This window comes from Pan troglodytes, chromosome 9 (genome assembly GCF_028858775.2).
Source record: "Pan troglodytes isolate AG18354 chromosome 9, NHGRI_mPanTro3-v2.0_pri, whole genome shotgun sequence".
Lineage (NCBI taxonomy): Eukaryota > Metazoa > Chordata > Mammalia > Primates > Hominidae > Pan > Pan troglodytes.
The window spans coordinates 102,076,946-102,102,991 of NC_072407.2; the positions used below are offsets into that span (position 1 = coordinate 102,076,946).

The following is a 26,046-nucleotide window of genomic DNA, read 5'->3' on the forward strand; positions in this document are numbered from 1 at the left end:
ATATTAGCAACCTCTTGGGGCCAGAAGTGAGGCTTAAGAATGCCTTTGGCCATAATGGAAATTATTTGAGGAACACCAGAAGGCTGTATCTGGGCAAAATTACCCAAATACTATCAGAAGTACCCATCCTTTGGGTCATTTTTAACGATTACGGCAACAAAAGAATGTCTTCTTTGCAATTTATAAATGTAATCTGGAAGAGAAGAGAGACTATATGGATCTGATCTGACTCATATCAGTCAATAGTATCAGTAATTCTTTGGTATTATTCAGAGGCAGATGTAGATTCTGAAGAGCCTAAAATGTTGTACAACCTTGGTACCTTACTTAATAAAAAGAATACTAAAGAATTAATATAAAAGTGGGTTCTACAAATAGTATTATATTTAGAAAGAGAAAAAAATCAAAATGAATTACTGTAGCTTTGGAGATTGAAGTCCCTTTCTCCTAAGATCTCTTTAGACAATTTACTAGAAATAATTATATAGAAATATTTTCCAAATTTGGCCTTCCACTCCAACACCCTATGACACTGAGTAAATGCCAGCACTCACAGGGACTCATGCATATAAGAGGCTTAGGTTTAATAAGCATCATGATAAATCAGGTGTTATTGTGTCATCAGATTAACAGGTAGAAAAGTAACAGCAATACCAAATCAATTTTAAGAATAGGCAGGGAAATCGGAAATTAAGTTTGAGGACTGCTTCACAAGAGCATTCATAGGTAGCTTCTAAACAGGATGCCTGAGTCTTCCTATGGGGCTTACAAGTAAGAGAGCATTAAAGATAAACTTCACATCATTAAAAACATTCGGCTGAGTTTATAGGTATCACCAGCAGACCACATCCTGCTATTCAAGTAGCTAGTAGAGACACCATGGGGAAAAATGCTGACATGAAGAGGAAGTAAAAGAGAGGAACCTGGCAGGTATAGTATGGAGGGGCATGGGGAAATATTTAAAAAGAAGCAGAGGAAACAAACATTATTGATAAAGAGAGAAGAAGTCGTTAAACATTTGTTTTTGGTGACATAATAGTGCTAACCACTCAGTTCACATGCTATTTATCAGGCTCTTGATGTGCAGCAAATTTTAGACTGGAAAGTAATTGAGGGAGTTAGCCTCTTAGAGTAGGACATTATATTGGTGATAATTCCCTTCTATGTCCTCAGTAAACAGATTAGAAAAATGAAACCCAGAGTTTTCTGATCTGTCAGAGATGGTACAGACTAGACATTCAGTGAAGCCAGGTCTAGAAGCCAAATCTTTGTGATAAAAACTTCAGTGACATTTTTTTCTCCTTTGCCAAAAAATTAAAAAAAAAAAAAATAAATACCGCAAAGAGCAAAGATAACCTTTCTGTCTTATGTGAGATTAAACATTTTCCATCTAAACGTATCCATATGCTTTCTTCAAAACTTATTTCAAAACCTACATAACAAATAAATAGATAAATATTAAACACATAAAATGGTTTTCTCGCCAAAGGTAGCCCTTTTTTTCCCTTTGCATGTCCAGTGTATATGACCTTCATATCTTAAAGAATTTATCTTACTCTATTTGGATTTCTTCTTCTTTCCTCTCATTCCACATACATATGCAAAATAATTGTACAGAGAACTACATATGCACAAAGATGCATCCATGCTCATATGGCCACAAACATAGACACCCCCAAACACATGCACAGTCTCCTCAGAGAAGCATCTGTGCCAAATCATGGCTGTTTTCTATGTGGTATTTTACACATAGGGGGCTTCTAAAAATTAATTTTAGGAGAAAATTTGCTCCAAGGCTATCTGATGGCACTAGCACCAAAATCCACCAGGCCTCAGCTATTGCATTGTTTTCTAATAGGTGAAAGCCCTATCCAGTCTCATTGCTTCATCTACCACCTCTAAATGACTGTAGGTGTTTTCCCCTGTCTAGAACTCATCCTGAGCGTCATTCTCTCATTTTTACTGTGCGGTCAGATACTTTCTTCTGAATATCTTGTAGGTACTTCAAACTCATTACCTCCAAATTGAAGCTCATCAGCATTTCTACTTTAACCGTGTTCTTTTTTCTTTTACTGACATTGTCCAATTCCCCAAGCTGCAAATTATAGTGTTATTATTGACACTGCCCATGCCCTTATTCCTGTACCTCATTGTCTGCCGAGTTTTGCCAATTCAGTTATTAATTGGTTTTTCCCATCTAGTGCCTTTTGTCTGTTTTTATTACTATTATTACAGCTCAGGTCTTTATCTTGTATTACTGAAGTAATGTCATTGATTTATTTGTCTCTGCTCCAGTTTCACTATATACATCTCAGCATAATGCAGCTTCCCTATTCAAAACCACTGTAGCTCCAAAACAGATTAAAGTCTAAATGTTTTACTCTGATAATCAATGCTCTCTATTTTTCAGATTCCATCTGTTTTTTCATTCCATCCATATATTTCCAGATTTATCTAATATCACTTCCATTCACATATCCAGATGTCAGAAAAACTGATATTCCTATTTCTGGTCACTTCCCATCTCTTTATCATTTTTTATAGCTCCATTTAATCTCTCCTATCTTTTTTCCACTTATCCAAACCCTCATTATTCTTATGATCTCCTCAAATATGCATGTATTAGTCTGTTTTCACACTGATAAAGAATACTTGAGACTGGGTAATTTATGAAGAAAGCAGACTTAATTGACTCACAGTTTCACATGGCTGGGAAGGCCTCAGGAAACTTACAATCATGGCAGAAGGTGAAAGGGAGGCAAGGTACATCTTACATGGCAGCAGGAGAGAGAGAGGGAGCATGGAAAACTGCCACTTTAAGTCTCAGATTTCACGAGAACTCCCTCACTATCATGAGGACAGCATGGGGGAAACTGCCCCCATGATTCAGTCATCTTCCACTAGGTCCCTCCTTTGGCATGTGGGGATTACCATTTCAGATGAGATTTTGGTGGGGACACAGAGCCAAACCATATCTTTCTACCCCGACCCCTCCCAAATCTCACATTCTTTGCACATTTCAAAACTAATCATACCTTGACTCATTTTAGCATTAATCCAAAACTCCAAGTCCAGTTTATCATTTTTGATTGCGTCTATTTGATTCTTCTCCCTTTTTTTCTTTATTAGTCTTGCTAGTGGTCTATCAATTTTGTTGATCCTTTCAAAAAACCAGCTCCTGCATTCATTAACTTTTTGAAGGGTTTTTTTGGTCTCTATTTCCTTCAGTCCTGCTCTGATTTTAGTTATATCTTGCCTTCTGCTAGCTTTTGAATGTGTCTGCTCTTGCTTTTCTAGTTATTTTAATTGTGATGTTAGGGTGTCAATTTTGGATCAACTACCATCAGAGAATACTACAAACACCTCTACGCAAATAAACTAGAAAATCTAGAAGAAATGGATAAATTCCTCGACACATACACTCTCCCAAGACTAAACCAGGAAGAAGTTGAATCTCTGAATAGACCAACAACAGGAGCTGCAATTGTGGCAATAATCAATAGCTTGCCAACGAAAAAGAGCCCAGGGCGAGATGGATTCACAGCCGAATTCTACCAGAGGTACAAGGAGGAACTGGTACCATTCCTTCTGAAACTATTCCAATCAATAGAAAAAGAGGGAATCCTCCCTAACTCACTTTATGAGGCCAGCATCATCCTGAGACCAAAGCCGGGCAGAGACACAACCAAAAAAGAGAATTTTAGACCAATATCCTTGATGAACATCGATGCAAAAATCCTCAATAAAATACTGGCAAACCGAATCCAGCAGCACATCAAAAAGCTTATCCACCATGATCAAGTGGGCTTCATCCCTGGGATGCAAGGCTGATTCAATATATGCATATCAATAAATGTAATCCAGCATATAAACAGAACCAAAGACAAAAACCACATGATTATCTCAATAGATGCAGAAAAGGCCTTTGACAAAATTCAACAACCCTTCATGCTGAAAACGCTCAATAAATTAGGTATTGATGGGACGTATCTCAAAATGATAAGAGCTATCTATGACAAACCCACAGCCAATATCATACTGAATGGGCAAAAACTGGAAGCATTCCCTTTGAAAACTGGCACAAGACAGGGATGCCCTCTCTCCCCACTCCTATTCAACATAGTGTTGGAAGTTCTGGCCAGGGCAATCAGGCAGGAGAAGGAAATAAAGGGTATTCAATTAGGAAAAGAGGAATTGTCAAATTGTCCCTGTTTGCAGATGACATGATTGTATATCTAGAAAACCCCATCGTCTCAGCCCAAAATCTCCTTAAGCCGACAAGCAACTTCAGGTTATCATCTCAGGATACAAAATCAATGTACAAAAATCACAAGCATTCTTATAAACCAATAACAGACAAACAGAGCCAAATCATGAGTGAACTCCCATTCACAGTTGCTTCAAAGAGAATAAAATACTTAGGAATCCAACTTACAAGGGACGTGAAGGACCTCTTCAAGGAGAACTACAAACCACTGCTCAATGAAATAAAAGAGGATACAAACAAATGGAAGAACATTCCATGCTCATGGGTAGGAAGAATCAATATCGTGAAAATGGCCATATTGCCCAAGGTAATTTACAGATTCAATGCCATCCCCATCAAGCTACCAATGACTTTCTTCACAGAATTGGAAAAAACTACTTTAAAGTTCATATAGAACCAAAAAAGAGCCCACATCGCCAAGTCAATCCTAAGCCAAAAGAACAAAGCTGGAGGCATCATGCTACCTGACTTCAAACTATGCTACAAGGCTACAGTAACCAAAACAGCATGGTACTGGTACCAAAACAGAGATACAGACCAACAGAACAGAACAGAACAGAGCCCTCATAAATAATGCCGCATATCTGCAACTATCTGATCTTTGACAAACCTGAGAAAAACAAGCAATGGGGAAAGGATTCCCTATTTAATAAATGGTGCTGGGAAAACTGGCTAGCCATATGTAGAAAGCTGAAACTGGATCCCTTCCTTACACCTTATACAAAAATTAATTCAAGATGGAATAAAGACTTAAACGTTAGACCTAAAACCATAAAAACCCTAGAAGAAAACGTAGGCATTACCATTCAAGACATAGGCATGGGCAAGGACTTCATGTCTAAAACACCAAAAGCAATGGCAACAAAAGCCAAAATTGACAAATGGGATCTAATTAAACTAAAGAGCTTCTGCACAGCAAAAGAAACTACTATCAGAGTGAACAGGCAACCAATAAAATGGGAGAAAATTTTCACAACCTACTCATCTGACAAAGGGATAATATCCAGAATCTACAATGAACTCCAACAAATTTACAAGAAAAAAACAAAGAACCCCATCAAAAAGTGGGCGAAGGATATGAACAGACACTTCTCAAAAGAAGACATTTATGCAGCCAAAGGACACATGCAAAAATGCTCATCATCACTGGCCATCAGAGAAATGCAAATCAAAACCACAATGAGATACCATCTCACACCAGTTAGAATGGCAATCATTCAAAAGTCAGGAAACAACAGGTGCTGGAGAGGATGTGGAGAAATAGGAACACTTTTACACTGTTGGTGGGACTGTAAACTAGTTCAACCATTGTGGAAGTCATTGTGGCGATTCCTCAGGGATCTAGAACTAGAAATACCATTTGACCCAGCCATCCCATTACTGGGTATATACCCAAAGGACTATAAATCATGCTGCTATAAAGACACATGCACACGTATGTTTATTGCGGCACTATTCACAATAGCAAAGACTTGGAAGCAACCCAAATGTCCAACAATGATAGACTGGATTAAGAAAATGTGGCACATATACACCATGGAATACTATGCAGCCATAAAAAATGATGAGTTCATGTCCTTTGTAGGGACATGGATGAAATTGGAAATCATCATTCTCAGTAAACTGTCGCAAGGCCAAAAAACCAAACACTGCATGTTCTCACTCATAGATGGGAACTGAACAATGAGAACACATGGACACAGGAAGGGGAACATCACACTCTGGGGGACTGTTGTGGGGTGTGGGGAGGGAGGAGGGATAACATTAGGAGATATACCTAATGCTAAATGATGAGTTAATGGGTGCAGCACACCAGCATGGCACATGTATACATATGTAACTAACCTGCACATTGTGCACATGTATCCTAAAACTTAAAGTATAATAATAATATAAATAAATAAAAAGTCCAAGTCCAAAGTCTCATTTGAGACAAGAATAGTCCTTTCCACCTATGAGCCTGTAAAATAAAAAACAGTTAATTCCAAGATACAGGCATTGGGTAAATGTTCCCATTCCAAATGGGAGAAATTGGCCAAAACAAAGTGGCCACAGGCCACATGCACGTACAAAACCCAGCAAGGCAGTTATTAAATCTTAAAGCACCAAAATAGTCTCCTTGACTCCATGTCTCACATTTAGGGCATGATGATAGAAGGCATAGGCTCCCAAGGACTCGGGCAGCTCTGCCCCTGTGGCTCTGCAGGGCACAGCACCTCTGGCTCTTTCATGGGCTGGCGTTGAGTGCCTATGGCTTTTCTGGGTGCTCAGTGCAAGCTGTGGATCCAGCATTCTGGGGTCTGGAGGATGGTGGCCATATTCTTACAGCTCCAGTAAACAATACCCCAGTGGGGACACTGTGTGGAGGCTCCAACCCCGCCATTCCCCTCTGCATTGCCCTAGTAGAGGTTCTCCATTAGGGATCTTTCCCTGCAGCAAACTTCTGCTTGGACATCTAGGTGTTTCCATACACCCTTGAAATCTAGGAAGAGGTTGCCAAACCTGAACTCTTGCCTTCTGCACATATGTAGGCCCAACACCACATAGAATTTGCCAAGGCTTGGGGCTTGCACCTCTGAAGCAATGGCCTGAGCTGTATGTTGACCCCTTTTAGCCATGGCTGGAGTTGGAGCAGCTAGGACACGAGACACCATGTCTCGAGGCTGCACGGAGAAGTGGGGCCCCAGGCTGGCCATGAAACCATTTTTCCCTCCTAGGCGTCCAGGCCTGTGATGAGAGGGGCTGCTATGAAGATCTCTGAAATTCCATGGAGACATTTTTCCCATTGTCTTTGCTATTAACACTCAGCTCCTCGTTACTTATGCAAATTTCTGCAGCCGGGTTTAATTTCTCAACAGAAAATGGGGTTTTTCTTTTCTACCACATGAAAAGGACTCAGAAAACTTACAGTTATGACGGAAGGAGAAGGAGAAGCAAGGCATGTCTTACATGGTGGCAGAAGAGACGAGAGAGAACAGGGAAACTGCCACTTTTAAAACCATGAAATTTTGTGAGAACTCTCTTACTATCACGAGAACAGCATGGGGGAATCTACCTCCATGATCCAGTCACCTCCTACCACGTGCCTCTCGACATATGCAGATTACAATTTGAGATGTGATTTTAGTGGGGACACAGAGCCAAACCATATCAGTGCATAATACTTAATACCTCATTCATGGCAATGATCACTTCTTATCTTTCATTACAGTAATTTGATAGATAGCTTTTCTCCCATACTTGAGTGTACAGTATGTTGTTTCTCTCTTTAAGAATATAGTTGCTGAGTGCTTGAGAGCACAACTGATTAATCTTTTGTTACTCCCACAATATTTGGCAAAATGCCGTGCATATTATAGATATTCAATAAATATTTGACTTTATAAATGAATATTTATTTGGCAATAAGAAAATTTTGATAACTTTTCTTATTTAAAATGGGAAATAGTCATAGTTTTTTTAGAACAATTAGTAACTGTACTACTAGTGTTGACTAACAATTTCAATAATTATTAGTTTAGATGATAATGAACATGCATGTAATCTAGTCCTCAGGGGAAGACTAGGATTTCATCAAAATGATAGAGCCTAAGTGTACTACTTATTTCAATACATCGAAAAATTTAACAGTCATCAAACAGACATTAACAACCAAACCACAGTGATTTTCAATGTAACATCTCCAGGTTTAAGAAACAAATTGTAACATTCATTTGATGCTTAAAGACTATTCTTTCTTTCTAAGGTGTGATGGGAGAATATGAGCCGAAAATTGAGGTCCATTTTCCTTTCACGGTTACAGCTGCTAAAGGAACAACTGTTAAGATGGAATGCTTTGCACTTGGCAAGTAAGTACATGTTCTTCCATAATTAAACACAATTTTTTATTAAAATGTGACATATCTTATCTTTGGATCACTTATTTTGCTAGGTGTCATTTCCCCAGATGTTCCATGGTGGCTATTTATTTTCTAAAAGAAGGTCAAATGGGAATTGATGAAGTAATCAGTTACAATTATCTTCTAGTCATTTCTATGGACAACAGTTTCTATAATTTTGCTATTTTAACATAAAAAAACTTCTTTAATGAATAAAAAGCTTTACATCTTTACCTATATATCTTAAAATTTAAGTGTCATCTTTAAATTTCATTCAGTCCTTATGTAAATAAAGAAGATAGAAAGGCAAAGTACTATCCGCTCCTCATGTATAGGATATAGATTCTTATAAGACATAATAAGACAGCAGATAAAAATCATAAGGATAATAGTTACATAGTGATCCTATGTATTACCTTAGTATCTCCTGAAATCATAACTTAATAGCACCAGCTGTGAATATGTACAACACGTAATCATTTCCCAAATGAGAGAAAGAATTTATATCACACCCTAATGCCTGCCATATTTAATGATTCTATTTCTGAGGGTTTACAGCCCAGGATATATAGTCACTTGTCAATGATGTTTACAGTATAGGTATTGAGATCAGAGGCAGAAGTAGAATTTTGATTATATTTGATTATCGTATTATGATTTATTTTAAACAGAGTGTTGTTTTCCTTTTTTTTTTTTAGGATGCTAAGACTTCAGGGTTCTTTCTAGACACTATAATTGGCATAAATGTATCTCTGTCAGAGTTACTAATTACTTAACTTCAGTTGCAGAGAGCAAACTCCCACAATATAACTATAAAGTACTCGGAGATAAAGCCAGATACACAAGTGTGATTATTAAAGTAGGTTTAGCCTTTGGGTAAGGAAAATATTAGTAAATATGAAAAAAAATCAGCTAGCTAAGGTAGATTTACGGAACGAACATAGTAAACACTGTGTTTTAATATCAAGAATGATTAAAATAAGACATATATGCAATTCTACTTTAAGTAGAAACAACATCATAATAGACTATAAGCAAAATGAATTGTTATGTGACCCATCTTTTAAGCAAAAGGTAGCCAGAAGTAGAAATAAATTTCAAAATGTAAAATGTATCTAGGAGGTATTTGGGCAGATATCTGAGGAAGCCTCCTAAACCTAAAGATGTTAGTTAAGCGCATAAGATTGAATAATAGTTAAAAGTCTGGTTTGTCACCATTTGCTGTTCTGTGTCAAGTAGGTCTGAAAATGTCCCAAGTAAGAAGCTCAATACTGACAAATGCAAAAATAATATATTCTGGCTTGAAGACAAGGGTTTTAGTGTATCCTGTAGTTAAATAATTCTTCAGTGCCAGAATTTATACTAAGGCCACAAACAAAGGGAGGTCATATTGTAAAACAAATTAGAAAACTAGACTTATAGGAAAAAACCAATATAAATATTTCCCCAGGCAAGCTTATTTAATAAGGTAGATGTGGTTGCCTTTGGAAGCCTTGAAATATGTTTAGTAAATTGAGGCTTACAGTCTCTTTCATTCTAGGTAAGACCCAACAGTCAAGTCACTAAATCACTTATGTTCTTTTAATATGTTATTTTCTTCAACCTTTCTACTCCTTCTTTGCTACCCAACTCTCAAAAGTAAATACATAAAAGGGAGTGTAAAGAAGACTGTTTCACTCAAGAAGGTCTCTGTTTATCACTTGGTGTCCTTTCTAAGAAATGTCACAGTTATGGAAAAAAGAAACATCTTATGAAGATATCTACCCTCTACCTAAAGACCAGTCTGCCACCCTTATGAAAATAAACAAGATCAAAGAAATAACATCTTGACATGTGTTCATCCTTTTACAGCACATTGTCTTGTGGTGTGGATCACCATTTCATCCCAACATAATCACAGCAATTGCAAATTAATTCCTGAGCATCCGCGTGGCTCCCACAGCCCACTTGAGCTGCTTCTTACTTCAGCAAGCACATGGTGCTCTTGTGGGCCTTTGTCTGTTGCAAAAACTTCAGTATCTGTCACTGGATATCATCAGGATCTTACCACTCAGGCTGTTTTCCCCCTCACTGTGTCCTAACCAAACATTCCTTGTAGAGTGTTATAACCAAATTCTGGAATGGAGCATGTCAAACTTTTTTTTGTCTTGTGGCCTTTGCACTTGCTGTTTCTTACACTGGGATCTCTCTCCCCCTGTTCTTTCCATGGGGGCTCTCATTTATCCTCTGGCCTCAATTTCAATATCACTCCTGAAATAGGCTATCTATGAATGTATATGTTATCTAACTCACACCCATTATTCTCTGTCTGTATACTTTTTAATCCCTTTTTTACAGTCCTTAACACAATTTTAAATTTCCCACATACGTGTTTCTCCACTTAAAACATTTATCTGTGTCAGGATCCCAGATGTAATCAGGATCCAACTCAGACATTTCAATAGAATTTAGTAAAGTGATAAGCTGAAGATCTGTGAGCAGGCTAAGAAGAACAAGAGGAAAAACCAAGACATGTATAAACTCCTGATAGCAATGACTCATTGTCATGTGTAATCCTGAAGGAGCAAGGGGGAGGAGATAGTGTTTCCAGAACCAGGGAAAAGTGGAGATATGAAGTGGGCCAGGGATCAACCAATGGGAGCTGTAATGACTGTTGCTGTAAAGAGACACAGCCTTTATATAAGAACACAGCTGAAGAAAGGATTAGGAAATTTATATCCTGACTTCTTTTTCCTCTTGCCTTCTCATCTCCTCTGGTGGCTCTCATGGCTGAAGTCAAACAGAAGCCACTCTGCAAGCCTGGGGATGCAATTGTCAGTTCACAAGGCAAGGCAGAGGGTCTACAGGGAACAAGAAGGTGACAGGCAAGGGAGGAAAACAGAATAGCTAGCACTTTCCCCACTCTTAGGCTTTAATCCCCAAGAAGGCAGGAATCATTACTGTATTCTTCATTTACATATTCCTAGTGCCTACCACACCACCTGGCACATAGCATTCAGGAAATAGTAATGAGTGAACTTAAAAATATTCCATCTACTTAATCCAATCAACTCTTTATTATTAACAGTTAATCAAAAATAAATAAGTTATTTATGCCTTATCCTGTCCCCCCCACAAATACATCATGTATACTCTGCACCTGTATCTCCTGCTCTCCCGTATTCTCTTATTTATATCCAAAATTACATGCTATACTTGCCTCTACCTTTTCCTACCTATTCTTGCCTCACTCTATCATTTATCTTTGTTAACTTAGACCTACCATTCTCCAACTCTCTTTTTTATTTTTGTGTTAAGAACACTTATCATGACATCTACCTTCTTAATAAACTTTTAAGTGCACAATACAATATGCTGACTATAGGTACAAGGTTGGCAACAGCAAATCTCTAGAACTTATTTAATTTGTATAACTGAAACTTTATTTTTATTTTATTCTCAAAGCATATTTTCATGTCCAAGTTGTACTTACTGTTTAACATGACAACCCCAAAAAACTTTCTTGATCTACTGCGTCTTAAGAAGGATTTGTTTGTTGGCTTTTTTGAGGCTAAGGATAAGAGAGATTTATCATATCTATAGAAGCTAGGGCAAAGGATGGAGTGAAAAATATTTATATATCACAAAGTGTAATATTTTATATAATAATGGTTTGAGGGACAAACAAAGGAGATCATAAGTACAAAATCTTGCTATTTTCAACTTTACCTGTTCCCAGCCTTAGTGGAGTAATTCACATTTCCTACCATAAATCACTATTTTTTATCATGTTATTCATTGAACCAAATATGTTCCTAGATATATAGTCATTCCTTGGAGATATTTGAGGTTCAGTTCCAGATGCCACAATAAAGCAAATTTCACAATGATGAAAGTCACATGAATTTTTTGGTTTCCCAGAGCACACAGAAGTTATGTTTACATTATATTGTATGTTATTAAGTAGGCAGTAGCATTTACATGCCTGGCTTACATACATACAACAATTTACACACGTTGATTTAAAAATATTTTATTGCTAAAAATTGCTCATGCTGATATAAGTCTTCAGCAAATTATCATCTTTTTGCTGATGACTGATGCTATTGACTGATAAGGGTGGTGGCTGCTAAAGGTTGGGGTGGCTGTGGCAATTTATTAAAAGAAGACAACAATATGGTTTGTCACATTGATTGACTCTGTAGCTTATGATGCTGTTAGATAGCATTTTACCCACAGTAGAACTTCTTTCAAAATTGGAGTCAATCCTCTCTAACTCTGCCACCACTTTGTCAACCAAGTAGATGTAATGGTCCAGATCCTTTGTTGTCATTTCAACAATGTCCACAGCATCTTTTCCAGGACTACACTATCTCAAGAAACCCCTTTGCTCATCCATAAGAAGCAACTCTTCATTCTTTTAACTTTTATCATGAGATTGCAGCAATTCAGTCACATCTTCCTCTTCCACTTCTAGTTCTTGTTATCTTGCTGTTTTAATCACATCTGCATTTACTTCCCCACTAAAGTTTTGAACCCCTCTAAGTTATCCATGAGGATTAGAACCACTTCTTCCAAATTCCTATTAATATTTTGACCTTCCATGAATCACAGCTGATCTTAATGGTATATAGAATGGCGAATCCTCTCTAGAAGGTTTTCAATTTACTTTGCTCAGATCTATCAGTGGAATAATTATCTATGGAATCTCTACCCTTATAAAATGTATTTTGTAATTCATTCTTAAGTCATTAGATTTGAAATTTGAAAATTACTCCTTGATCCACAGGCTACAAAATTGATTTTGTGTTAGCAGGCATGAAAATAACATTAATATTGCTCATCTACATCAGAACTCTTGGGTAATGAGATGCATTGTCAATGGACAGTAGTATTTCTCTTCGCTAATGAGATGCATTGTCAATGGACAGTATTATTTTGAAAGGAATCCTTTTTTCTGAGCTGTAGGTCTCAACAGTGGGCTTAAAATATTTAGTAAACCATGCTGTAAACATGCAGTGTCACCAGGATTTGTTGTTCCATTTCAAGAACACAGAGTAGATTTAACATAATTCTTAAGGGCCCTATGATTTTCAAATTGGTAAATGAGCACTGGCTTCAGATTCAACGTCACCAGCTGCATTAGCCCCTAACAAGAAAGTTAGCCTGTGCTTTGAAGTTTTGAAACCAGACACTGACTTGTTTTTAGCTATGAAAGTCCTAGGTTGCATCTTCTTTCAAAATAAGGCTGTTTTGTCTACATTGAAAATCTGTTGTTTAGTGTAGCCATTTCCATCAATTATCTTAGCTAGATTTTCTGAATAACTAGCTGAAGTTTTCACATCAGCACTTGCTACTTCACCTTCCACTTTAATGTTATAAAGATAGCTTCTTTCCTTAAACCTTATAAACCAGCCTCTGCTAGGTTCAAACTTTTCTCTTGCAGCTTCCTCACCTCTGTCAGCCTTCACAGAATTGAAGACATTTAGGGCCTTTCTGTGAGTTAGGTTTTGGCTTCAGGGAATGTTGTGGCTGGTTTGATCTTCTACCCAGACCATTAAAACTTTCTTTATATCAGCAATAAGCCTGTTTTGCTTTCTTATCATTTGTGTTTTCACTGGAGTAGCAATTTTAATTTCCTTCAAAAACTTTTTTTTTTATTCACAAGTCGGCTAACTGAGCACAGGCCTAGCTTTCAGTCTGTCTTGGTTTTTGACTTGCCTTCCTCACTAAGCTTAATTTCTAGCCTTTGATTTAAACTGACAGATGTGCTGCTCTTCCTTTCACTTGAACACTTAGAAACCATTGTAGGGTTATTAATTGGCTTAATTTTAATATTATTGTGTCTCAGGGAATAAGAAATCCTGAAGAGAGGGAGAGAGATGAGGGGTGGCCAGTTGATGGAACAGTCAGAACACATACATTTATTATTTTAGTTTGCTGTCTTCTATGGGCATAGTTCATGGAGCTTCAAAACAGTTACAATAATAACATTGAAAGATGACTAATCACAGATCATTATAACAGACATAATAAAAAATTGAGATACTCCAAGAATTTCCAAAATGGGACACAGTGATAATAAGTGAAAGCAGGCTATTAGAAAAATTGTGCCAGTAGATTTGCTTGACATAGCATTGCCACAGACCTTCAATTTGTGAAAAACACAGTGTCTGCAAAACACAATAAAGTGAAGTGCAATAAAATAATGTATGCAAGTACCTTCTGTCTTAAGAAAAAATAATTCACTTATTAATTCAGAGGTGTCAAAATATAAGAGTTGGGCTTTGTGTAGCTCATTTCATAAATGTAGTAGACTAAAGTACCTCAAAGAACCTAGAACCAAATGCAGGTCTGCAAGCTCTGATAGCCAACTATGTTCTAGGGACTGTCATATCTTCCAGGATTTCCATAGTCTCTGTTCTCAAAGAAATTGCATTATATCTTCAAATATTTTGCTGAATGTAATATTACACCTTGAGTCCATTCTTAATCATTATGTAAACATACACTATGGACCTTGACCAAGCTGTCCTCTAATAGCCAACCTTTATCTCCACAGAAATTCACTATTCACCTTTTTGGTTCCAAGTTTAAACTAAGACTTAACAACCTAACAGCAAATTTTCTTCTTTTGAACTCTCTTTGGCCCTTGACATGATCTAATGAATCTTCGATAAGCCAAATTAGGAAATTTCTTTGATTTTTAAAGAATCATACATTCAAACCGTGTTAGAATACTGGTTCATTGTGATTTCTCTTGGAAAGTACAGTTACCTTTTTATGATCTGTCCTTAATGGTGTTCAGTTTTTGTTACTTAGAGCATGCATATTAGTGCAGCTATAATGCACAGATAATTTTTCAATATATAAGCTTATATCTTTCCCGTATTCTTTAAGAAAAAAGAAAACAAATAATTGTAGGTTATCAAATTTTACTATATTTTGATATCACCCAAATTTACCAACCTTCCTCATTTGAAGTTAGGTAAAAAGTCTACTAAAAAGCCATAAGCTGCAAGCTTTCTCCTAAAGAAACCTCTACTTAAATCTGAATTTAGCGAAAATTCAGATGTTTTCTCTACAGGCTGCTGGAGCAGAACACAACAAGAGTGTACTAGTTTACTCCTAGAAATAGCTCTTAAAATAGAATTGCACAAGGTTGAGTACAGAACTTATAAAGTGACTGTGACATGCTATATCATGCTATACTGTCTGTAAAGGTATTTCCCCAGAAAAATGGGAAGTGTTTCAAGAGAACCTATAGGGAAACAAAGGTATGTAAAGGCTTGGGTAACACAGCAAAGTGTAAAAAAAAATGGAGGGGGATTAATTAGTTGGAAAGAAAAGACTGGTTTATACATATGGAAGGTTATTATCAAGAGATTGCTCACAAGCTGTTCTCCAGTTTCAACAAGGGAGGGAGTGAAATTCCAACAGTATGGGATTAAACTAGAAGAATTAGATTTGGTGTAATGTAGAAGTTCATGAAAAAATGAGTTGTTACAGGGAAACTGGGTTATCAGGAGAGGCAGTGGAAGCTCTTTGCCTGAACTGCTGTAAGAATATAATAATGCCCATTTGTCTTCTAATGATTTAGATGTAATGTTCCCTGAAAGGAGAGAAATGATCTGGGTCAGGATTGGAAACGAAAATTTAAATATTTTCTTTTGCTGGATGCCCATCCACACATTCTCAGGCTGAATATTAAGAGTAGAAGGATAGAATCAGGCAGACTTAATTAACTGCCTTTTGGCAGTGACATTATTACATAACATTTCAAACTGGTTGGTGGCATATCCAGGAAGTAGAAATGATGAGTGTTGACTTTTCTTGCTCAACATTCAACCTAGGGACCTTAATGAAAATGGGGTTATTGTGGATATTTCCAAGGTCGGCTTTTAAACACCAGGTACAATACTCTTGAAAGGGATTGAGAGATAAAGGGGTCAAGGGACAATGCAAGCAAGGAATCCCTTAGGACCCTAATAAATATTTCATTTCAGTGGTTCTTTCTAAATGTAGTATATAATTAAACATTGGTGATGTTTTCAACTGGGTGTGCTCAGTGTTTAAGTCCAGCCCATACAAGTTGTTAACTAAGTAACACAGGGTAAAAATGAGAACTTTATGGAAAGTCAGTAACTACAGAAAGCAGCTACCATCTCTAGAGGTAAGGGGGGAAAAAAAGAATTAGAATTAATAAAAATTAGAACCTCAGATGTACCCCTAGGACCAAGAATTCTGAGGAATGGACGAAGTGGGACGCAATGAAGCCTCTCCTGAAAGTGTTGGGAAAAAACTTGAACTGTATTTTATTGCTGCTAAGGGAAGGATTCCCTGCTGAGGTGCCATTCAGGGGCTATCGAGCTGACAGGAAGCCCCTGGGAAACCCACAGGAAATAAACAACGATGGTGTTCCTTCTGGCTTCTTCAGCCTTGCAATCTCCCTACAGTGCCCCCTCCTGGCAGTGTAGAAATGTGGTTTTCAGAACCCTTGCCCCAGTACCACAAAGCCTAGTAGAGGATGGAGCTGAGAGTTGGTCATTTAAACAGTAGCACCAATTCCACTTGACATTTTCAAACCCATCTCTTAATCAACTGCACCCCTTACTATACCTCAGCCATCCTGGCTTTTCCACATCTGTGGCTCTGTGACACAGTTTCCTCAGTCTAAAATATCTATCCTGCCCCACAATCCTATTCAGTAAGGCTTACGTCAAATGCCCCTCCTCCATTAATCCTCCCTGCTTTTCTTGAGCTCCAGTCTCTTACCTTTCAGTGTGACCACCTACATTTCACTATTTAGCCTGCCCCACTGGAACAGCTATAGATATCTGTCTTCTTTAGTGTACTGAATTTTTGGATCCCTGGAGCATTATTAGATGCCGCAAGTGCTGAATATGTACACTGAATGAATTCAGGTATGAGAAATGTGATTGATCTTTCATAACAGGAGGTGTGTTACTGCCTTTGGTTTGGCCAGACAGATGTCTCCAGATGCTTTCACATGTTTTGGCCTTGAAAATTCTTACCACATTTACATTAGCTATAGTTTTCTGGCAAGTTTCATTTCACCGTGTGACCTTTTACAGACCCTAGAAAGAGCACTAGATATGTCAACCAGCCTCCAACAGAAAAAGAAGTAAAATCTGGTCACTGATGCTTAAATGACCCAATACACAAGGGCAAACAGGGTTACTCTGCAATAAAAAAGCCATACGCTATAAAGCAACATCAGTTTATCCATAATGACAGGCCTGCCAGCTAATAGTGTTACAGGGAGATTTTCTCTTTTTTTCTCTCTTTTTAAAAAATTTTACATGTTTCTTATCTTGCTTTTGCAGCCATTAACACACAATCAGATCTGCTCTGCTCAAAAGGCCTTGAACCTGTTACTGTAATAATTATGTGAATGACCTTTGCAAACTCATCTGAAATCTTGTGGTGAGGTGGGAGGGAAGAACACATTCAATTTCCTGCCCTTTTTCGTTCTTGCTTATCTCTCTTTCAGATACCATTTACAAATAGTCTTTTGTTACACTCCATCAAATGCCTATTAGGGAACCAGGATATTAAGTATTTTTTTCTCTTTTTATATGTTTACTGTAAATAAAAAGCCACTAATTATCAATTCATAAAATTATTTTTGCTGTAGTTTATGTTTTCCTTTCCTCACCCCTTAGCTAAGCTGTCTCAAATGGCTGCTCTTGTGTCCCATTGTAACTGTGAGAATGACAAATATTCCTCTGAGACTTCCTACAGTGTGCAACTGGCAAACGTTCCTGAAAGAACCTGCTCTTTAGTTACAGATTGATGATTTATTAATACTGTTTATTTGGAGCTGCCAGTCACTAAGGGCTGTAGGAATTAAAAATGAATTGGAGTTATGTGGTATTTGTCTATCAAACTAAAATCAAATTACTTAATCATTAGGTTGACAGAAGATCTGGGGATAGGAGTCAGTCTCTGGGTGTTGGAATCAATAAACATTTAGGCCTCACAGGAAAGTTGTGCATTACAGAATCAAGAAAATTGCCATCATGAACTATTGCTTGCTTTAGTATGGTTGAGATGAAGGACACATCCTCATTTCAGATGGTACCCAGAGGTGATGGATCCTAAAAGAACCTTAAGGATTGCATAACCCAACAAACATGAATTTGTAAATGGAAAACTGAGACTTCTCAAGGAATGGCTAGACATGTGGATGTACCGCTCAGGCTAATGTTTTGATGCAACTTCCTGTGATGTTCTTGGCGTGTTCAACATTCTTTCATCGGGCAAACTTTGAAGGAAATATTTAATTTACTTATAGGCTTTTACACTGAGAGGTGTTATGTGTTTTCAGGGAAACAGGACCAATTTATTATTCACATTTAGAGTCAAAGTTAACTGGCATCATATTTCCAGCTTTTCCACGGCTGCCCTAGAACTAGTTAACCTGCCTCAGGAGAGAAACTGTATACATGTGCAAGGCCAAACAGCTAATGTGTGTGGCCTATAGAGGCAGAACTAGATACCCTGATGCTAATTAATAGTATTCTCAGTTTACAGTTTTTCAGTTGCTAAGAGTAATTTTTACTTTGTCACAGCAAACATTATATTCTGAATGCCCTGAAGCATCTCAGTGAGTGAGAATTAGGAATCTTAATAGGCAAGACAAGTTAACAAGAACATGAAGCAAAAGATAATCCCCAAATTGTAAGATTTTTACTTGGATTAGTTTAGACTTATCCAACAGCTTTCTTTTAAGTTAATCTCCCAGGAATTTCCATGGAAAAGTTTCTTCCTCTGGGATGATAGTAAGATCAGCAACTATTTGGACGCTGAGATTCAAAAACAGGATGTAAAGAATTACTATATTAAAAGAATGAAGTTATGCCTTTTGCAGCAACATGTACATAACTGAAAGCCATTATCCTGAGTGAAACAACTCAGAAACAAAGAGAAATACCACATGTTCTCACTTATAAATGGGAGCCAAATAATGTGTACACATGGGCATATGCTGTGGAGTAATAGTCAATGGAGACTCAGAAGTGTGGGAGGGTGGGAAACGGGTGACAGATGAGAAATTACTTAATGGGTATAAGGTACATGAGTCAGATAATGATTACACTAAAAGCCCAGACTTCACCACTACACAATATAGCCATGTAACCAAACTGCACTTGTACCCCATAAACTTATACAAATAATAAAAAAGACTTAGTATATCCATCAGAAGTTTCTAACTTTATTATATCCCATACCCCTACAAGAATCACCAGGTACATAATCTTGACACTTGAATAGGACATCAGTGGAACAAAAAAGGACAATTTTAACCAAAAAGTTGTCAACAATCTGAGTATATGTAAAACTAAACTTCTACCTTGTCCTGGATGGTTTCCATATCACACTCAGATTCCAACAACATCTCTGACATGTTATCTCACTGGATTACAAACAGGAATGAATTTAGGCAAATTCTGTATCCCATTTGACCTGTTTCCTTATTTTGAACTCTCACAGTCTTGGATTTCTGAAAGTGTTATATCATCATCATCCACAAATTCCCACTGAGTATTCTACTAGAAATTGAAATGTTTTCCTAACAGTTATCTCTTCTAATGGTGATTTAACAACCATATTGCTACTTTTAAAGCTGATTTATCTAACAATAAACTTGCTTGAATATCTTTGTTTGAGATCTCATTCTATCTCATATGTTTTACGAAAACACTTAATTTTTAAATCTATCATAGTACATGTATTCTTAAAAGTAGTATGTGTCTTACTGAATCATTGTACTTTGAACTAAGCATGCTCTTCATGTGTCTAATATTGTCATATTTGTATTAGTTAAGCTAAGAGAACAACAAACTTCTCCACTAGAGAAAGATCAATTTAGAACTTTAAGAAGGTTTTCATATGCAGTTCTTAGAATGATTTCATGGTAAGTTGGAAATTAGGTACCAAGTGTCAGTAATGTGCATGCCATTAGAATTTCATGCATTCAAAAATTTTGTATTTATTATTTCAATAACTTTGAAAATTTGAATATGTGATGATCTAGTGTGAATTACTAATGTTATATATACCACATTTGATGCAGCCCTCTGCATAACAGCAGTATCTCTAACTCACCTCAAACCATTGGCATCATTATCGACCTCTGCCAAATCTTCCATCCCAATCTGCCAGACATTTAAAACCTCTCAAGTCCCCCCTCTCCATTTTATTCTATTTTTCACAAACATAGTTCAAATCTATTATTATTGGACAAATTTGGCTCTCTTACCTCTGCTGCAAATAAGACTAGAGATGTTGTTGTCCCAGCTACTCAGGAGGCTGAGGCAAGAGAATCGCTTGAACCCGGGAGGCGGAGGTTTGCGCCACTGCACTCCAGCCTGTCCAAAGAGTGAGACTCCGTCTCAAAAAAAATAAATAAATTAAAAATTAAAAATACATAGATTTTTATTGATGCTTCATTAGCTTTGGGAATTTCTCCAAGTGCTGCTTTCATAGGCCCTGCTCCATTCACTTTATCTGTTTGGTTGTCTATTGTTCCCCGGACCTTATTCCTGGTTTCCAAATCACTCCTATCTCATATACTCTGATGTTATTTTGGACTTTTTATTTGATTGTTGACTCCAACTGCACCTCTTAATTTAGCCTATTTGATGTTCTTCAATACCTTGGTCCACAGCATGTGGGATCAGGCTGGGTTTCTAGAACTCCAAACCAAGCACAACTCTCCACACCCACCCATCATCAGCCTACATAAGGAGTTTTTATTATCACTACGGGTGACCATTTAGGCGTTTTCCAAAGATATAAAATTTTAGATATCTTTGACTCTTTCTTCCTTTTTATCATCATCTGTTTGATTACCATAAATGTCTCTTAAATTGATTACCACTGACTTGGTGCATAATGAACATTTGTTAACTGAATTAAGTCATTTATCAATGCAATAGGTATATATATGTACTCAAGGGGAAGCAGGAATAAACCAATATATTAAAAAACGTATAAGCCTGAGACAAAATATGTCTAGGCATTTAGATTGTAAAAAATAAAAGCTGAGTCCATCTTAGTCTCTATCTCAAATTATGGCATCATCCTAGTAGGGTGTTATGCAGTAATATCTGTGCTGGTATGCCCAAATTTCAGAAACAATTTTTCTACTTGGGTTCTAGCATGTTGAGTTGCCTTACCAAAGTCACTCTAATGAAAAACAAACTGTGATAACTTGCTAATAACCATCACTGGTGGCCCATTCATGTAAGAAATGCCCTCAGTGGAAACATGACTAATTAAAAATCTGGTGGCCTATAAGCACAGAGTAAGAGCAAAGTGCACACACTTTCCTGTGGTCTGTAACTAACAAGGTACTGCAAATTCATGGATTGCAGTTCTTTTCTCAAAATATTCTTGTATATTTAGCACACATCAGCAAGATTACAAGCATCTCTTCTCTGGGTGGTGGTATGGAAAAACTAATTTTATTGTTATGATTGTTATTATTCTGTACTTTTTCAAGACACTTAATTTTAAAAAACAATACAAATATTTTACATGATAAAATTTCTTAGTATTAGTTTCATGACCCTATATTAAAATTTCCAAAAGCATAGGCTTTTTAAAAAATTAATTACATAAGGTGTTGATGATTTCCTTTAGATTATTCAATAGGAATCCTATCCTTGTTAGGCACATACTTATAGTTTCTAATCTAGAATTATAATTATATGATGTCAGAAATATTTCTACAAATACTTAATTCCATTCATTCTAGTTCATTCTTGTTCTTCCCAATTCAGAATTTATTCTGACATGTAGATGATACATCATATTTATTTGTTTTTAGTATCCCTTGCCAGAGAGTTGTAATATGAGAAAACTTTCTCTTATGTCTCTGATGCTTTTAACAGGCAGAACACAGAAGACCATATATACAATTTATTTATGTTCTCACCAAATAAGTAATCAGAGACAAAAGTCCATGTTTACCTTTGGAATATCCCTCTCAGTGCATCATACAACTTGAAAACAAATGCCATGGATACGGGAGAAGGGAGGGTGAAATTACAGGGAAAGGCTGTTATCTGAATTACATTTTTCAAAAACATCTCCTATGCCCATATCATACAAGTAACATAACTTTTATCTATCTCTGTAATAATTTTATTGTAAACCAATTTGCTGTGAAGTTAAAATATTGCAACTTCATATTCTTTACTTTTATTTTGTAAATATACTATTTAAATATGCAATTAAATAAATGATTATACATGCACAATGTATAATCAATGTGGTTCTGAATTGTCTTATAGCTCATTCTTCGTTGCCTTAGATTATTCATGAATCTTCATTATATCTAGGCATTTTCTATTTTATATGACAGTGAAATACAGGTTTTCATTATTTTTTGATTTGGTGCTTTTTACATCCATTGTCCCAGGCTGTTTGCTTGATTTTTGATGGTAGAGCCATATGTACATGGTGGCATTTGCTACAATTAGATTTAATATAATTCTTGCATAAGTGAAACATGTAAGCATGTTTATGTATGCACATGTGTGTGTGTGAGTGGTTAAATCCACAGAAAGACTATTGAGAATGAATATGCCGAGACATAAACTCAACATCTACCACCCTGTTTTTTCTTTGTTTTTTAATTTACAATGTAATGTAGCAGCACCTACCTTGTGTGACCGGTCACTGGTTTTGTTGGTAGTTAAATGGTGCAGAACAGGTTCCATGTCAAAGCTTTATAAGGATGATTTTTGGTCTGAAAAAAATAATTCTCATTAATAGCCAATAGATTTTAAAAAGATAGTCGATGAGAACATATGTCTGCTGCTGCTTTATGGTACCAAAGGTAAATGATAAGTACTTTTGATCATTTTTATTCCCACTTTTCTTTGGGAGGTTGAATCAATCTACATTACAACTTTGAGAATGTTTTATTTATGGCCTTTTTCTCAAAGAAAGGTACATTATGAAATCAGGTCACTTGTTTTATATATCCCTACAGAGAAATGCAGCCTTCACAACATTTCCAAAAGAAGAACACACATCAGTATTTCCCGTACAGACACATAGAGGAAGAATATCTTCAAGCCTCCACTTCATGTCATTCCATTACATTTAGCCACATTCTGTTGAGAGAAAGCATAGATTTAGTAGACCCAATGCATACTTTTTTTTGCATTTTAATATCTCTGAAATCCAGATGTATATTGCACTCAATGTTGTGTTGTAGTTTAATTGGCAGTGTTTTCTTTCTTAGAGATAGTGGTGTGTCTTACAGTCAAAGACTGTATCTTGAATGTGATAAACTAGAGTAAGATAGACTAAAATTGGCGTATATAAACACTAACTTAGGGATCAATTAAATTAGAACCTGAGTGATGACATGTACTTCCTCCATCTATGTGCAGTTTAATATTTAAAATCTGAGTTAATAAACAAAAGATCTCTCATAGTACTGGAAAGATTTTAGAATAAATGATTGTTGACTATATATTTTCATTTTATAAAATCATCAAGAGTTATTGTAGCATCAACAGTGTTTGTTACTCCAACCATGCCATCTATGGGATTTCACACACAAACACTTTTTGGAAAGAAGGGTTGAAATATAAAGGAAGCTAGTCCAGGAGAATCCCTCTGCCTGCACTGCCTGCATTATCTTTAGTCTGTGGGTTTTATTGACTATGTGTTACAAATAAAAGAAAATAGAATAGACAAAGACTGAAAGAGATTGTGCATCAGGTGGTTAGACCATTTGGTTATTGTTTGACTTTTCTTTGGGGGGTAAAATGGGTATAGTAGAAATAACAAATATTCTAATACATTTTCTGTGACTTAAATGTGTAGAGAAAACAAAATATATTAATTCAAAAGTACAATTAAGTAAATTAACTGTACTGCTAAAGTATTTCTTCAGGCATCTTTTAAAAGCTTTATTGCCATATAATTGGAACACAATAAAATGTTTAAACTGTAGAATTTAATACATTTTAACATACGTATTTTTACCATGAAACCATCGCACAATCCACATAATGAGCATATCCAGTACCTACCTATTAACATTTCTACATGTACACTTATAATCTCTTCCTCCTTCCCATCCACGCATCCTCAACCCCAGGCAACCACTGATCCTGTATGTTTTGTCACTATAGACTACGTTACCTTTTCTAGTCATGCATAACTGAAATCATACAATGTCTACTCTTTTGACCGAGAGTGGGAGAGTTTGCCTTTTTTCATTTAGAATTATTCTCTTAAGATTCATACAAGTTGTTGAATGTGTTAATAGATCATTCCTTTATATTGCACAGTAGTGTTCCATTTTATGGCTCTACCACCATGCGTGCATCTGTGCACCTGTTGATAGACATTTGGATTCCATGTTTCAGCTATTACCATAAATCTTCCATGAACATTTGTTTAGAAGTCTTTATATGCACATAAGCATTGAAAGTTTTTCTTAGATAAATACTTATGAGTGGAATGGCTAAACAATATGGTAGGAGTATGTGTAGCTATTGAAAATATTGCTAAACAATTTTTCAAAGTAGTTGTACTATTTTGCATTATTATTAGCAGCAGTGTTGGAGAGTTCAAGTACCTCCATGTCTTTGCCAAAACTTGGTTAATCTGTAATTATGCCATTTAATATGCATGTAGTGGTGTCACATTTTATGTTGGATTCCCCAGTGACTAATGATATTGACTGTGTTATGTGCTTATTTGATGACTGCATATTTCTTTAGTTAATAGCTTGCCAATATTTTTGCCTGAGATGTTGATATTTTTATTATTAAATTTTGCGTGAGAGTTGTTTAAAATTCTGGAAACAAGTCCTTTATCATGTATGTGATTCGCAAATATTTTCTCCCACTCTGGGACTGTCTTTTTATTGCCTTACTAGTGTGTCTCAAAAGGTACAAGTTTTAAATTTTGATGAAGTCCAAATTTTCAATTTTCTGGGGGGATTGAGATTTTAGTGCCATAGCTAAGATGTATTTGCCTAAACCAAGGGCAAAAGGTTTTCTCCTACATTTTCTCCTAAAAGTTTTGTAGTTTTATGTTTTCCATTTCAGTCTGTGCTTTATTTTGAATTAATTTTTCTATGATACAGGTATGGATCAAAGTTCATTATTTTCAATGAATATCAAACTTGGTCATCACCATTCTACTCTCTACTTATATGAGTTTGACATTTTTAAATTCCACATATAAATGAGATCATGCAATATTTGCGTTTCTATGTCTGGCTTATTTCGCTTAGCAGAATGTCCTCCAGGTTCATCCATGTTGTTACAAATGACAGGATTTCCTTCTTTTTCAAGGGTGAATAATATTCCATTATGTATATATATCACCTACTTTTATCTGTTTATTTGTTGATGGACTCTTAAGCTGATTGCATATTTTGGCTGTTGTAAATATATGCTGCCAAAACAGGAATGCAGATATCTTTAAAATGCTGATTTCAATTCTTTTGGATATATACTCAGAAGTAGAATTGCTGGATCATATAGTGGTTTTATTTTTAGTTTTTGAGAAATCTTTATAATCTTTTCCATGAAGGCTATACCAATTTACATGTCCACCACCAATTTATAAGGGTTCCCTTTTCTCCACGTCCTCGCTGATACTTGTTATCTTTTGTCTTTTTGTAAAAGTCATTCTAAGACATGTGAGGTGATACCACATTGTGGTTTCATATTCCTGTTGGCCATTTGTACGTCTTTTTTTGAGAACTGTCTATTCGATCCTTGGCTCATTTTCTCATGAAGTTATTTGTTTTATTGCTACTAAGTTTCTTATATATTTTGGATATTAAATCTTTATCATATATATGATTTGCAAATATTTTCTCCCATCTCATAGGTTGTCCTTTTCACTCTGTTG

General features: G+C 36.2%; 1 protein-coding gene across 1 annotated transcript in view; it reads left to right on the forward strand.

The window, feature by feature from the left end:
• The window catches only part of CNTN5 (contactin 5), a 1,335,093-nt gene that overhangs the window by 974,294 nt on the left and 334,753 nt on the right, over nt 1–26,046 (forward strand). The window contains exon 9 of the mRNA XM_024347391.2: nt 8,013–8,115. Coding sequence (XP_024203159.1) covers nt 8,013–8,115 — 103 coding nt within the window. The remainder of the gene's footprint in view (nt 1–8,012; nt 8,116–26,046) is intronic.